This window comes from Cnephaeus nilssonii (assembly GCF_951640355.1).
Source record: "Cnephaeus nilssonii genome assembly, chromosome: 11".
Classification (NCBI taxonomy): Eukaryota; Metazoa; Chordata; class Mammalia; order Chiroptera; family Vespertilionidae; genus Cnephaeus; species Cnephaeus nilssonii.
Window position 1 is genome coordinate 55,548,610 of NC_137082.1, and position 17,002 is coordinate 55,565,611.

Below are 17,002 nucleotides of genomic sequence, written 5' to 3' on the forward strand. Positions count from 1 at the left end.
CCTAACATAGGTCACGAAGACACTACCTTCACCTTTTTCACACTTGACTTTGCCAGTGCTTGTGACCTGGCCGATCTAGGCGACTGTGGTCAACTCCAGTGCTGACACTTGTACTATCTGAAGAGACTCCTGACACAGCCAGCTGGCCACTCAATAGGTGACACATTAGAAAAACATGGCCCAGATACTCTAAGTATGACAGTAGCTTTTTATTACGACTTACCACCAAGCAATCCATCTCTCTTATACGTGCATGCAAGCACGGACGCAATGAGACAGGCTTAGTCAGCTAAATGCCTGCGCGGGCAACATCCAATATTTCTTGAAAAGGCTGCTTTTTATCAGAAACACATGTGGAAGTCTCACTGGCACACACAAGGGCCCAATTAACCGGTGCTAACCAATACCCTCTAAAATCAAACTGCAACACCGCCAACACAAAGATGGCAGTCCTTCCTGGTGCCTCAGCCACTACAGAATCCTGACAGTGAGTGGAGGTTTATACAGGTGGGCAGGTCTCCTACTGGCTGAGAGGACCCACTAGAAAAGCCCATAGCTGCCACTTTTAATAGTAGCCCCGAAAGTTTCTGACCCACAAAGATTACCAATCAAAATAAGTCTGTCTTCTGATCACTAGGTCATTCCCCCCCCCCCCCTTCATTTCACAGATTAAATGGGTGGGGACTTCCCTAGGTAATGGGATAACTTTGTAGAATTTAACCTAGCAACTTTTGAAGTTTGAAGAAACCTACCAATATCTTTAAGCAATGTTTCTTAAACAGGGAATCAAGGATATGTATGTGGGAATTTGTAAGTCCTCTGAGAATTTATAAATTCTAACTTTGTTAGTAATTCAAAACAGTATAAATACATTTTAGATAATCTCAATGATCACTTGATTATCAAATAATGCCCAGAAGTAAAAAAAAAAATGGTATTGCCTGTATTTGCATTGTTTTTATGGCCAAACTGATGCTAAGCCATGCTACTTTCATTGCTGCGGCGATCCTAATATCTGCACGATGCATTCCTATCAAGTGGAGGCCAAAAGGCTGTCAGCAGCAGCTTATATGGATCTGTTTTATATCTATGTTTTTTCCCGTTCTTTCCCCGCCCGCCCCCCCCCCCATCCTTTCCTATGATGTCCCTACCACACGGGGAATTGGGGGAAAGAATCTGACCGAAAGGAATCCAATCTAATGACTGAACTCCTCACCCCTGGTCCCTCCATTCCCCTTTGCGTCCAGGGAGCTTGTGATAAGGCAGATGATGTTTTGCTATTGCTGCTGCGTCTGTCGGGAAGGCCTCGTGATCCCTGATTATGTGTCTTACATGTCAGAGAGTAAATGAAGGTGATGGAGAGCCAGCCCTGCACAGACTGTGGTCCAGACTCTTTCAAGCAGTTCTTTGAAGGCCTCTGCACACCGACAGCTCTCTGGGCACAGCTGGTGGAGCTAAGGAAAGTACACCAAGGACCCAGGCATCTTTCCAGGAAAAAGGAGATAATGCTTAAAATAAAGTGTTTGACTTTGATTTAAATTCTAGGACATATTTACTAAGAACAAGGTGTTTGATCCAGACCACTCGGAAAGGCATTCTTAACCCGATCCAGATGTATCATGTAGTGAATGATGAAAAACCTGTTACAGTCTGTGATTTGAAGACAAGACCTCAAAACCCTGCAGAAGGACTTAGTCTCTATAATGTCTGGCCTGAAGGCTGATTCCTGCCTTTGGTCTAAGGTGACATTACCCAGGTTTTGTGTGGGAATCATAGCAGCAGCCTCCTGAGGTGACACATATTCATGAAGGTCACCATTGAAAGGGGTAACAACACTGTCTCCTCTTCTTTGTTGCATTTTTTCTAGCAGCTTGTCCAGGTCATCACCTATTACAAAATAAAGCGGAGATACGAAGATTACAAGGAATGATGGGTTTTCACCAGGCTCCAAGTAGGGCAGTTAAGCTGGGTTCTCATCGAGGTTGTCAGCCAGCCAGCTTTTCACGTCTGAGGTTACACTTGGCCATCCCCGCAGCAGCGTCTCCTTAGCCAGAGCCACCCTCCTTTATATCATGCTTATAGTGTATATGCTTTCACAGGCTCTATCTCTCTGGACCTCCATAATACGAAAAGCACGCAGGATGGGATCATGGTATCTCCACTTGACATTAAAAACCCGAGATCTGGAGAGAGAAACTGTCGCTCAAGGTCAGACAGCAAAGTGGTGGCTGAGCTGAGGCCTCCCATTCTGGTGCCCCCGAGCTCCCCTCAGGCACAGGATACTGAGGAAAAACCATTCCAAATGAAGGGAGGATGAAGGGAGCTCAGCCGGCAAGCTGAAGCCCCACACTTATCTCCTCGACAGGCTAAGATTTAAATTCAGAAAATCACACAGCCAGGGTGCGTGATGTTGCTGAATCCTACGACCACTCACCTAATGATGTGGTTTTGAAATGCGATGCCAGGAAACTGACCTTTCCTGTGATGAGCTCATAACTTATTTCTTTTAGAAACTCACTTGTGGTGAGCATGCTCTCTGCCAGAGCTCTGGACTGATGCTGACCTGCAGAACACAGAGAGAGAAGATGACGTGCCCGTGAACAAATGTTCCCTGGGACATGATTTATAATAGCGAAAATTGGCAACAACTAAAGCATATAATGATAGGGACTGGTTGAAGAAATTTCGGCACATCAAAAGATGGAAAATTACACAGCATTTGAAATGACAATTCTAAACATGTTTATAATATGATGTTAGGTGGGAAAAGGGAAAAAAAATGACATATCTTATGTTTCTAACTGTGAAAACATACCAGACCTGTGTTTAAAGGCTAGGGAGGAAAAACCTTTAAAAATTGTGTTTACATGGTTATGATGAACATCTGTCTTAAAATATAAACTTATGCCCTAACTGGTTTTGCTCAGTGGATAGAGCGTCAGCCTACGGACTAAAGGGTCCCGGGTTTGATTCTGGTCAGGGGCATGTATCTTGGTTGTGGGCACATCCCTGGTAGGAGGTGTGCAGGAGGCGGCTGATCGATGTTTCTCTCTCATCGATGTTTCTAACTCTCTATCCCTCTCCCTTCCTCTCTGTAAAAAAATCAATAAAATATATTTTTTTAAAAATATAAACTTATGTTGTTAAGTTGATTTTATAAATAAAAACAAAAAGTCCTAATGTATTACACTTTCTGAAAGAGACATATATCATGGAGAGATGGGAAGGCAGGTTTTGTCAAAGTGAGGGGGCTTGGTCTCTTTGGTAGGAAGAGCTGAGAGCCACTCACTAGAGAAGAAAAGCAAATTTAGTCCAAATGGCCACTCAGGATGGTACCTGATAGAAAAGCAGCATAAGAAACAAAAATACATTTTGTAATGTACCAACTTTCTGAACCATTTACCGAGAGTCAACATTACAATATTAAATATCCTCTTCAGTGAGGAGGTTGAATACATGAGCTAAGTTCCTGGCAAATCTGATTCACTGGCTTAGCCACCTGTGGCATGGCATTATCACATGCTAGAGTGATAACATTTCCAAACTTTTTAAGAAGAGAAGTTACATGAGACAAGGGTATCTGTTACGAGGGTATGCTTTGAAATAATGCTCCCACAACCAGCTGACAGAGACACCAGCCAAACTGAGGCCTACAAAAATCTGATCTGAGGAGTAAAGGAGAAGTTAAAATTAGGAGGAAGAACCCCAGTGGGAGCACTTAATCAGAGATTAATTGCATGAATACCTGAAACACCAAATAGCTATTTTTCAAATAATTAGATTATTGAATTAGTGGGTTAAAAAAACAATAACACAACAAGAAACATTACTCACCTAATACTACCACACAAAATTCATTTCCTCTGATTTTCGATGCACAAATTGCCACCACATAATCTGGTAGCCTTTGATAGTGTCTCATTTCACTGAGAGTCCTCAATGTCTCTGAAATGCCCTCCGCCAAAGAGTTCTGGGTCACAATCACATGAACCAAGTCTTGAGATACGCTGGCAATTAACCTAGCCAGCCAGGGGAGTTGGCCTGGCGAAACAGGTGTACACTGAGCACCCATCTGCAGGGCTCTCTCTCTCAGAGTAAATTCTTGCATAGCTTTCAGCATAATTTGCTCAAATTCTTCCCTGAGAGGTATCTGATCAGGACCTAAATTGAAGAGAATTAGAATTTTTTTTAAAAAAATCACAACTAGAAAAGAAAGACAGGCATGAATGTGCAATCCTTTTAAGCCCACCATCATACTCCAACTGTCAAATAAGCTTTTTCCTGTAGTGGCCACAAGTATAGAGCCCCTGCTAACCATTTTCCATTGTGAAATTACCATCTCTCTTCTCTGCCTGCCTCAATATTTTTTATATGTTTTATTGATTTCAGAGAGAGGAAGGGTGAGGGAGAGAGAGACAGAAACATCAATGATGAGAAAGAATCATCGACAGGCTGCCTCTTGCATGCTCCCTACTGGGGATCGAGCCCTCAACCCAGGCAGGTGCCCTGACAAGGAATCGACCCATGACTTCCTGGTTCATGGATGGATGCTCAACCACACTGGATGGCCACCTCAATATATTTTTTTAAGTGCAGGGTTTTGTTCTCTTTTATTCTAATCTTGATATCTTTAAAAGAGGTTGTACTCAGACATAGTATTAATTCTATTGTACGCTTTTGGAGTTGGTCACTGAAAGTGGCATATTGCCTAAGCTATGAAAGTTGGCATTATGTAAATGGTTAATGAATAATGAAGTAAGAAGCTAACCTATTGATATACTATAATCAACCTTAGGTTTCACTCCTTTATCATTGTATTCAGAGGTATTATGTAAAAACACTTTCATGTATTGCCTCTTACCTAATTTTGAGGATACTGTGCACAGGAAAATGAAGTTTAATTCTTTTCACTCCCAATTTACATTTAGGCAGCCTCACACTTCCCTCAGATAGAGAATGCTCTCATCATCTAGTTATTCCCCAGGATTCTGGGTTGCTAACTATGGCATGCAGCCTTTCCCACCACCGTGGTTGTGGCTAAGCTTCTACGGGTGACCTGTGGCCTCTGGAATTAGGAGGATTCTGTTTCTCTTATTCTCTTTAGAAACTCAACCAGACTTCAGGACAAAATAAACAAGTCAATGTTTGGCATCCAAATGACACAAATGAATTTCTACATTTAGTTTAAATTAAAACCAATGAGACTATGTTCACTTCTGCTAGTCAGTCTTTTTTTTGTTGTTGTTCTTTTCTGTGCAGAGGTTTGAAACTCAGGCTCTAGTAAACAGATACAGACGCTTCAGAATCTGTGAGATCAGACAATGGTTTCAGAACTCAGGGCTAATAGTCCTTGTGAAAAAATACAGGGATAAGGGACTGGATTTTTGTAGGGGAAGGAGGCATCGTGAGTGAGTCAAGGGTTGAAGTGACCTACCTGTACCTTTCCATCTTCTCTGGGAAAGTAAGAAAATGAAGGCTTAGTAATACTTTTAGGATAGAAAAATTAAATAAAATATTACACATTTTAAAAATAAACAATTTTAATCGGAGAAAACAGTTTTTCCAGGATTGGCTGGAGGCCAGAGAAAGGTAGGGGGGTGAAATCCTAACAGACAGATTTTTCTCTTCTATACATGGAAAGAGGGCCAGAAAATGGCAATGCTGACATTGTGTTTATGTTTCCTTTGTCCTCCCCAATCAGTTTCTAGGGGGACATGGATGCCTTCTTGTCACCTGATCTTTATTTACTTTATCAAATTAGCATCATGGTTAGTGGTCACTAGGTACACACTTGGTAGTGAGCTCAAAGGGGAGAGGTTTGCATTGACTGTGAAAGGAGTGAAATCCTGGGGAATAACTAGATGATGAGAGCAGACTCTAGCCGGGGAAAGTCAGAGTCTGTCTAAATATAAATTGGGAGTGAAAAGAATGAAACTTCATTTTCCTGTGGACAGTATCCTCAAAATTAAATATAGAGGCAATACATGAAAGTGTTTTTACATAATACCTATGAATATAATGAAAAAAGAGTGAAACATAAAGTTGATTATAGTATACTAGAGAAATGACGGCTAAAACTGTCTCCAATTTCCCTCCTGCCTCTCATAGACACCCTGAAGGCTCAGAGGCCTGGTTAATAGGTGTGCCCATAAGACTCACTGCAAACTGTGATTAACATGTTCAATTAGGCAGCAAAATTAAATCCAAATATTAAGGCATTCTGAGAAAATAAAATCACTGAACATGTCCATAGTATTCTCCATGGCCTTAAAACTCACTTTTATAGAGTTTTGACTGAATTACTATTAGGAATTGAGAAATGGAAAAAGGTATCCAAGTTTCAATGAGGTAAGAGACTTCTTAAAGTAAAATGCCTTGCTTCCAGTCACCTCCCATTATTTCATCCTCAGCCTTTATAGCTAAATTGCAGGAGCCTTTCCTCTACTTTTCACAAATTTGATAATAGAATTTGTTCCTTCAAGTGCTGATCTCCAGGAACTCAGCTTAGCTCAGGCGTCAGTTCTGATGGCTTTTCAGATAGAACTACTTTAATAGGAAAAGACAAGGTTCCAACAGACTCAGCCATCCCAGAATCTCTGGATTTGCTGATTTCACTATCTACTTCAAACGATTTTCAGATTGTGAAATAACAGAGATTTTTTAAAAAAGTGACTGTAGCGGAAAGGCCTGCTCCTTCTGAAGAATCTTGCTTTTCTTCCTGTTACCTCCAAGTAACTGAACCATCAAATCTTCAGATTTGCTTTTAGAAATTTGGATTTACTTTTCAAAATGTCTATCTATAATCTACAGCATATGTGAAAATATTATTGCTCCCTTTTTCAAAACTTCAGAAGGCAAAAATATTTTTCAGTGACTCCAGACGAGTTAGTTGTTGAGAAGAAGCAATGTCCCAACGTACACAATTTAGATTAAAAAAAAAAAAAAAAGGAATTGCTATTCATCTTGCACATTAAAAGACATAGTTAATTAGCTATTTGTAAAAGCTAGAGAGAACTGATCCTGCAGGGTGAAGAAAAATTTTATCTAATTGAATGAAAATTTTCCTATTTTTTAAAGGTAAGAGCTTTTAGTTATTTAAGGGAAGACATTTTTGTTTTGACCATTTAGTTCATTTGGTTAACTTCGATTTTTAAACTATTATTAAGACTGAAAAAAATGCTATCCTGATTGCCTTGGTTTGCTAAACTGGCATTACTCTATTTGTCCTTGTTTTACTGATTCTGGATATATCTAAAGCTCATTTTAATCTTGGAATACAGTCAAAAGTCTGTACATACAAATTAAAATTATGACATCAAATGGGCTGCAGACATAGGTGGCTTTTATGATTTTATTACCCACTAATAAGCACGATTTACAAGTCCTAGGTCTATCATGAAAGTGGCTCAGAGATATCTGAAGCCTCCCAAGTTTCAAAAGCCCATGTCAAAGCGGTTCCCAGGTCAAAGCAGGCCTTTGAGCTCTCAGGGCACCCAGAGTGGCAGCCAGGAATGCTAGCTGACACCCCAAAGACCAAATCTGGCCTGCTGAAGCTTTCTTTTGCTTTTAACGCCGTTGAGCCCAGTGTGTATTATTCAACACAAAAATATTTTTAAATATGAAAAAAAATTCACAAAAGTGCAGATAAAAATTTTTAGGTGTAATTTTACACCTTGAACAAGTAAATCAGTGGCTTGAAGTCCTAGTGTGAGTATATAATCAGGCTGCATGTTAGATGGCCTACTGCAGTTTGCAAAATAAAGGACATTGCAATGTAAATGATGCTGAATCACTACAGTATTGTCAAAACACCTGCATACACCCACTGTGGGGCTCAGAGGAATTATCAAATAGAGGAAGTGAAGGGTTCATGACCTATGTGTCCCCCTTACCCTAAAGCCTAGAGAGCCTTCTAAGGAGGTCTAGTTACTACCTCAAAGAAGGAAAAAAGCACTATGGGACTACATCAAAGAGGTATAGCTGGAGAAGAAAAAAAATGGGTGTAGCGATAGTGGATAAACAAGATAAAAAGACTAAATGGAAAACTGAAAAATAATTTTCAATGGCTACATTTGCATTCCAGATGGTAGCTGCCCTTTCAGAAAGGTCATTTGGCCAAGGAGAGGTGCTCACGCCTCAGCCCTTTGAGGTTCTGTCATTAAATACTTTGGAGACTTCAGATCCACCATGAGACTGGACACTAGGTGGAGCAATTTACCTCTCCTAGGACTCAAGCAAAGCGAAGAACAGGGGATGCTACCTCTGAGAGAAAATGGGGAAGAAAGAAAAAGGAAATAGGCAAGTGGTGGAAAAGGGGGTAAAATGAATAGAAAATAAATGGAGGAGAGGAAAGGGAAAGTCACAGAGAATTGGAGGAAAAGATTGTCAGGAGTGAAAGAGGGAAAGTAAGAGGCAGGCAGAATGCGAAAAAGTGGAGAATAAAAGGGAAAAAGTATGCCACAAAAAAGAATAAAAATTGTCGACATCAAGTGATTCTTGAAAATAACTTACCCAGCCGCACAAGATACTGTATTGTCAGAAGAATCATGTTTTCCACACTCAGCAGCTGGCTGCCAGTCAACCCTAATTGTTCCATATCTTTGTTTTCCAACTGTGGAATCTTGTAGCAATTCACCAGCAGAGGACTCACAACAATGTCACCAACATTTCCATAGAAATAGGGTAAAGTGCCATAGCCTGCCCCAACAGAAGCAGGTTAATAAAGCTCAGTCATTCTGAGATTCAATCAGATACACTTGCTCAACTAGGATTAAAAAAAATGCTTAAAAAAGTCCTCTACTCTCTGAAATGGCTACCATACAAATCACTCAAGTATACCAATCCTAGGGAATTCACTCAAATGCTCCTAATTCTACCCTTATGTTAAACCAGATGAATAGGAAGCAAAATACTAAAAAATTATACTATCCCTGTTTCCCACAGAAAGGAGATGTTAATATTATATCTCTGCCATAAAGGATTGATGAGAATTTACAAAATATCTCTGTATCTTTTGTAAAATAACAAGAATAAAATATTTCCCCATAAAATTCCTGATCAAGTTTCTTTTCAGGTAAGTCAGAAAAGAAACAAACTATGATAACCTGTGTCACTTATGGAGGCTTTCCTTGAAAAAATTTTAATTCATTGATCAACAGCAATATTCCACCATTCGCTGGTCATTGGAGGTTCCACTCCTTTTGCTAGCCTAGCTACTTTTAAAAATATATATATATTTTTTATTGATTTTTGTATAGAGAGGAAGGGAGAGGGATAGTGAGTTAGAAACATCGATGAGAGAGAAAGATTGATCAGCTGCCTCCTGCACACCCCCTACTAGGGATGTGCCCACAACCAAGGTACATGCCCTTGACCGGAATCGAACCTGGGACCCTTCAGTCTGCAGGCCAACGCTCTATCCACTGAGCCAAACCAGTTAGGGCAATCCTAGCTACTTTTATATTCTCTTTCTAATGTCAATCAACAGTCTCAAATTATCTTAGAAGTAGATAGGACAAAAATATGTTAAAATACACACTGAGTAGCCAGAAGGACTGTCCTTCCAACTACACCACCAAAACAGGATATACACTGAGTGGCCAGATTATTATGATTTCTGAACGCATAATAATCTGGCCAAACCAGTTAGGGCAATCCTAGCTACTTTTATATTCTCTTTCTAATGTCAATCAACAGTCTCAAATTATCTTAGAAGTAGATAGGACAAAAATATGTTAAAATACACACTGAGTAGCCAGATTATTATGATCTCTGAACGCATAATAATCTGGCCACTCAGTGTGTGTGTGTGTGTGTGTGTGTGTGTGTGTGTGTGTGTGTGTGTGTATGTATATGTGTGTGTGTATATATATATATTAGAGGCCCGGTGCATGAATTCGTGCATGGGTGGGGTCTGGCCAGCCTGGCCAGGGGGAGGGGACATGGGCAGTTGGCCGGCCTGCCTGCTAGTTGAACTCCTGGTCGAGGGGACAATTTGCATATTAGCCTTTTATTATATAAGATATACAGTGAGTGGCCAGATTATTATGCGTTCAGAAATCATAATAATCTGGCCACTCAGTGTATATCCTGTTTTGGTGGTGTAGTTGGAAGGACAGTCCTTCTGTGACTTTTTCTAAAAGGCAGACACAAAGTGTCCTCAAGGCTTAATAGCATTATGCATGCAACTCAAAAGCTCAGTAAGAACTTACTGACATATGGAATTTAAATAACTGGGATTTCCCCCAGTGGCTACAGGTCTAGGATCAGTGGATAGGGAAGCATGGTAAAGTACAGGGCTTGAAATAAAACCATTCACGCCAGTAGGCTCAAGCCAGCTTGCAAGGAACAGATAGCACTTCACGTAGACATACCCTAAATACGTGATGGGGATTAAACACCCTTCTGTTAAGTCCCAAAGGTAAAGTAGGCAGTCTCCTTCTGGTCTAGGCTAGCCCCCAAATGAGAGGACTCTTGAGTGGGTATGAAAGGCACTAAGTTGGTCTTAGAATCTAGGGACCCCTAAATGTCTATGCCTCCACTTAGAGACAGCTTGGAATGACTCAGACTCCTTAAGTTAAGATACTGATTCACAGATCTTTCCCCATCTACAACGCTGGGAGCTCTTGGCTGTCCTGAGTGGGATCTATTAGCTGGTTCAGCTGGTTTCTTTTCTCTGTGGTTTGTCTCCCTTTAACTGAAAAGTCCCCTTCCTTGTCTTGTCCACTCTTGCCCACCCTTCAGGATCTAGCTGAAACATTACCTCTGAGAAGTCTTCTCAGACCCTTCTGCAGGCAGAGTTAAGCTCCCTCTCCTCTGAGCTCTTGCAGTTCTTGGTTGTGAACCCTACCAGCTCAAGTACCCTAGAGTTGTAATTGTCGTTTACATGACAGACTCCCTCACTACCCAGTGTTCCTTGTGGGCCCAAAGACTGCCTTATTCCCAATGTCTAGTCACACATTTAGTATGGCATGGAGCTGACCAACAAAAGCTGAAAGAATCAATAACCGGATAAATATATTCATGAACACATGGATAAATGCACAAACAATGCAATGGAGAAGCACTCCTAAATTCTAGCTGATACAGACAATTTGAAATTCCTTTGTCTTACCTATCAGAATTACTGGTCTAACGCCTGAGTTACTTAGCAGGTTTTCAGGAACAATTACAGTTTCCCCTGCAGGAATGGGTCGAGGCTGTAAAATTCCAGTTAATGGGGTCTGTGGAACTGGGGCAGATAGAAGGGACTCTGGAAAAAAGTAGTTTGACAAGAAGGATTAGACATGAAAGCTAAAGGCAATACAATTAAAATAATGTAGTATTAATACGTTTAATATGGAAGTTTTAGAAGTCTAATGGTTTATTGTTGCTTTTTTCATTAAAGTAATTTATGCTTACTGTATAAAATTAGAAGTGAGAAAAACAAAAGGAAAAAAAATTTAACAATTATCACATTATCTGGAGATAACTATTATTTAGCATTTTTGGTAGTTTTTCCTTCTAGGTAGTCTTTTGGATTCTGTTTTGTATTTTATCTTTCTCCATCAGAATATCAAGGCATATCTTCTCATTATAAAAAAATTGTAAAAGTACAGAAAAGTGTGAAGATCAACTCATTAATCAGTACTACCTATAGGCAACTGCAGTAACATATTGGCACGATTCTTTTTGTATATAGCTGTATCTCTTTGTATTCTTTAAAATTATTTATTTCAACAAACTTAAATTTTAAAAGAACTACATCTATGTCTTAGAATTGGTATATTTACATTTGTCTATGTTTAGTATGGCAAGGTAGATGAGCATTTGAACATCTAACTATAGGCACCGTATGGCCACAGCTTAGAAGAACCAGTTGGTTTTTCAGGATCCTAGTCACAGACTGAACCATCCAGGCCAGAAATAAGTAGGGGACACATAAGGAACCAGATCATTGAAGGACACATCTAACATCACTGCTGGCAAAGCAAGTTCACTTGTGCTTTAAGATGGTGGGTTGGTAGCATCATGTCCTATGTAGAAAAGAATGGCTTATCAATACCATGGCTAAAACAAAACCAAATGGTGAATTAAGATCTGTTGTGATAACACATGTGCTTCTAGTGAAGGTAGATATGATGGGGCCACATATTAGGTACTATCAATATCCTTACATAATATTGGACACAATGGCTGGTTAAGGAAATTTATCTTCAAGGGTGCAGGGAAAGAACAAGAGTAGGAGATACTCTGCTAATTCAATAAAACTTAAAACCCATCATCTGTTGAAATCTTACCAGTTCTTGAAAGAGGGCGAACTGTAGGAACAGGTACAACGGAACCAGGTTGGGGGACAGGTGACCCAGGGTACCATCCCCGGTGTCGTTTCTTTGGTGGCCCAGAAGTGAACATGGTAGCTGAAGGCAAAAAAGAAAGATGAGCCTTATCTTAGCAGTAGAAGAAAGGAAAGAAGCTAGAGAAACATAGAACCTTTAATCTGATTATACTCAGAAAGCATAAGCCACTCTTCTAGAGGTAAAGATAAAATTAGGAAAAGTCACACTAACAATACCACTTAACATCTGTATGCTGTTGTACAATGTACAGTTTTACCCAGATTATTTCATTTCATTCTGACAACATCCCTGTGAGGTTGTAGGACACATATATTGTTATACCCATTTTGTAGATGGTGAAAGGAAGGCTCAGATTTGCCCAGGGTCACAATAGAGAGGAAAGTCCATGGTTTTTCAAGACACTTCCTTATACATAGGTTTCAGCATTATTTCCTAGGTAAGTGTTTATTCTGTACAATCACCAAGATATTTAATCATTTCTGCTTACACCAATCATAAAATTTTAAAATAGTGTATGAGAAGCTAAGAAAAAATTGAAAGTACACTGTCAGATAACTCATCATTCCAAACTTTGTAGCACTTAATTATTCTCCCATAATTAAGTTGCATTATTTCAAAATTCTATTGTACCTTGGTCTCCTGAGGCATAGCTAGGTCTTGGTGACAAAGGGTAATTCCCTGGGCGGGCTTGAGCGGCGCTAGATGTACCGCTCTTCCCTCCTTGGCTACTGTTTCCATTGGCAGCATCTGTAATACACAAGAGTGAACACTCAGAGTAGAGGCTGGGCAGGAAGGACACTGCTTTCTGTGATGCTGCAACCATGTGATAAACCTCACACTCTAGGACTGAAAGGAATCTCACTGACAGGATAGCCCAGTTAGATACAGCCAATTACAACCATCAGAGTAATAACTTCAGCAAAGTGAAATATCACCTAAAAATCATCTTCTAGGACCCCAAGAGGTCTTTTAGAATCATTTTCAGTGAAATCTTTGGAGATGGTAGATAGAAGAAAACTTTTTTTTAAACTTTGTATTATGGAAAATTTCAAACATATATAAAGAAGAGAGAATCCTATATAATAAAAGCCTAGGTGGCATCACGCCCTTGCGCGACATCGCCACAAGATGGCCGGCAGGGGAGGGCAGTTGGGGGTGACCAGGCCTGCAGGGGAGGGCAGTTAGGAGTGACCAGGCCAGCAGGGAAGGGTAGTTGGGGGCGACCAGGCCGGCAGGGGAGCAGTTAGGGGCAATCAGGCAGGCAGGCAGGCAGGCGAGCGGTTAGGAGCCAGCAGTCCTGGATTGTGAGAAGGATGTCTGACTGCCTGTTTAGGCCCGATCCCTGTGGGCCCGGTTGTCAGACATCCCCCATGGGGTCCCAGATTGGAGAGGGTACAGGCCAGGCTGAGGGCCCCCCCCCTCCCGTGCACAAATTTCATGCACCAGGCCTCTAGTGGTATAATAAGCTTTGTACCCACACGCAACTTGAACATTTATCAACACTTTCTATCTCGTCCCCTCACTCCACATACACACATACATGCTCTGGATTATTTTGAAGCAAACTCCCTTATATCATTTAATCCATAAATACTTCTACGTGTGCTTCTAAAAGAAAAGAACTCTTAACAAACAACTGTAATATTATTATATTTAAAATTAACAATGATTAATAATTCCTTAATATCAAATTTTCCACCAGTATACAAATTTCCCCAATTATCTCACAAATGTTTTTCTACAGTTGGTTTGTTCAAACTGGGATTCAAAAAAGATCCACACATTGAATTTAGTTTTTCTGTCCCTTAAACTTCTTTCAATATATCGGATTCCACTTCTTTTTCTTTTTTACAATTAATTGCTAAAAACCTTGCAGAATTTCTCATTTTTTGGATTTTGCTTATTGGATATCCATGGTGTCACTTAACATCTCCTCTATTTCTTATAAACAAATCATTAGATATAAAGGCTTGCTCAGATTCGGGTTTGATTTTCTTTTACGAGAGTATCTCATAAGTACTGTTGTACTAGTATACTTCCATCAAGGGGCATAGAATGGCTGGTTTTCTCTTATGATGTTAAGATTGATCATGAGGTTCAAGAATTGTCAGGCTAATTCTTGAATTATAAAGTTGTTCATCAGCCTTTCTTCTGATAGTTTTAGCAACCATGAGATTACTGCCAAGATCCATAATTTCATTAAGTTTTTAATACTGCAAAAATTTGGATCCAGTTTATTCAAATCTATAATCTAACCTGGATAAATTGTGATGCCTAACTTGGAAAGTTTTCCCCTCATTCTTCTTCTACCTTGCTAATCATTTCTTTTCCTGATACACTGGAATTCTTTTAGGATTCTATACTTAGTTCATAGCTTGCCTTACCCTATATGATAAATTAAATGACTGTTGAACAGCTCTTCACTTGAATGCCTCATGGGTATCTCAAACTCAACATATCTAAAATCAAACTTACAATCTCCTCCTGGGGAACCTGCCCCTTTTTCTGTATTCCTTGTCTCAAGCAATGGCACCAGCATTAGCCCAGAAAGATAGACGTAAACCAAGACCCCTTTTGCTTCATCCTCACTTTAATCAGTCAAGTCCTAATGATTTTTCTTCCTGAGTAGTTCTCCAATCTGTCTCCTCCTCTCCAACCTATTATTACCCTGGTTAAGGACCTCATCATTTCTCACTTAGATTACTGAAATGACCCCCAACTAATTTTCCTACCTCTCGTTTTCTTGACTGCCAAAATGATCTAGCTCACGTTCAAATATGACCATGTCACTCCTCTGTTCCATAAGTTACAGAGTAAAATCCATGCTTCTTAGTCTGGTCTCCCGTGACCTTTCCCCTATCTACCACTTACTCACCTCCTGCCACTCCCTGAGTTTTACATTTTATGGTTCTAACAAGTCCAAATTGCTTACATTCCTGCACACATTATGCTGCCTCTTTCCTTTCCTTTTCAAGCTTTGCTCTTGTGTTTCTCTGAATTTTAAATGTCTTTCCAGAATTTATTTGTATGGTGACTGTCTCCTCATAGTTCAAAGACCAAGCTCCTCCAATAACCCATTCTTGATTAGTCCCAAAAATGTTGGGTTAAAACTCATTTTCTGTGCTCCCCAAGCATATTGTTATATTTACTGACAATAACAATAACTTCTTATGGGGTCTATCTCCCTTGCTAGGTTACAAGTACAATTCGAGTTCAGGGATTGAGCCTAATTGATGTTTGTACCCCCAGTTCCTCATCAAAACAGGTTGAATGAAATCAAGCTTCTCTGTCTCCTGTGTGTCAAATGCCATTCTTTGACTCTTCTGGTTGGAACATAGAGAACACAAGATTTGTATAATAATACATTATTATAGACAGCCCCACTTCTGTCTTCAATTGGCAAAGAAGCAGCTTCTGTTTTCTTCTACCAAGTTGTCAATTAAATTTCACACACGTCTTTTATAGACTATATATTTACCAAAGAAATATAAGTGAGGAAAACATCACCTGCAGCGTAAGTCTTCCCTACAACCTGCAAAGATAAAGCCAGTGGCTTCACAACATTCTTATTCCGGGTCAGGTCCTGAGCTCCACTTAAATTGATTGCAGAATTAGCTGGACTGAGAATTGGCGAATCTTTAAAATGAAAAAGGTTGTTCAAATTAGCAGCCATTTAAATATGCAGGAAGGAAGTTAATTAAATAAAAGTGAGGTGAGAGAAAGCAGATTATACAATTTCAGTTTTTTCCTTGATCCATTATAGGAAAGTCAATGTTTCTTTTTTCAGGTTTTCTTTTCTTTTTTATGTATTTAACAAATACTCACTAGAAGTTACTATGTGCTGGGCACTAGTATAAGAAATTTAAATATATCAATTCACTTAATCCCTATTTAAACTCAATTAGGAAGGTACTATTACTTTAAATAGTGATAGTCATTTAACTTGATTAAAGGCATATGAGTACAAACCCCAAATCCCTGACTCTACTCTAGCACAACAGCTTAATCAAAACACATAAGAAAATATCAAAGGGGGCTGTTAAAACTCTGAGAGTTTTGGGGAAAAACACTCTAAAAACCAGGATACTAATGGTGCTATGCTAGAAATTATATTAAAAATTAGTATTTATACCACAAAATGATTCCTCAGACATCTAATCAGTATTTCTCATAAGAATTCAAAAGATTTAAATGGTCCTCAACTGACTCAGAAGAGTTAATGTGCCTCTCTAAGGGCTCGATTCACCACCAGGGAATGGTTTTATGGTCTATTATCCTATATAATAAAAGCCCAATATGCTAATTGTCCAGTTGTCCATTCAACCAATCAAAGCACAATATGCTAATGATATGCTAAGGCCACTCAACCACTCGCTATGATGTGCACTGACCACCAGGGGGCAGACGCTCTGACCGGTAGGTTAGCTTGCTGCTGGGGTCCGGCCAGTTGAGACTGAGTGAGATGGGCCAGACACACCCTGGACCCCTCCCGCCATCCTGCCATCCCTCTCTGGCTGGCCAAGCTCCCACGTCCCTCCCGAGCCCCAATCGTGCACCCGGTGGGGTCCCTCGGCCTGGCCTGCACTCTCTCACAATCTGGGACCCCTCAGGGGATGTCGGAGAGCCGGTTCTGGGCCCAATCCCACAGGCCAGGCTGAGGGACC

The 17,002-nt window shown here is 40.1% G+C and overlaps 1 protein-coding gene across 3 annotated transcripts in view; it reads right to left on the minus strand.

Annotated features, from left to right (window-relative positions):
* The window catches only part of GREB1L (GREB1 like retinoic acid receptor coactivator), a 220,129-nt gene that overhangs the window by 52,213 nt on the left and 150,914 nt on the right, over positions 1–17,002 (minus strand). For all 3 annotated transcript variants that reach the window (XM_079784210.1, XM_079784211.1, XM_079784212.1), the window contains 8 exons: positions 15,846–15,974; positions 12,969–13,085; positions 12,279–12,398; positions 11,114–11,251; positions 8,512–8,697; positions 3,835–4,161; positions 2,435–2,563; positions 1,753–1,887 (listed from right to left, as the gene is read on the minus strand). In XM_079784210.1, coding sequence (XP_079640336.1) covers positions 1,753–1,887; positions 2,435–2,563; positions 3,835–4,161; positions 8,512–8,697; positions 11,114–11,251; positions 12,279–12,398; positions 12,969–13,085; positions 15,846–15,974 — 1,281 coding nt within the window. The remainder of the gene's footprint in view (positions 1–1,752; positions 1,888–2,434; positions 2,564–3,834; positions 4,162–8,511; positions 8,698–11,113; positions 11,252–12,278; positions 12,399–12,968; positions 13,086–15,845; positions 15,975–17,002) is intronic.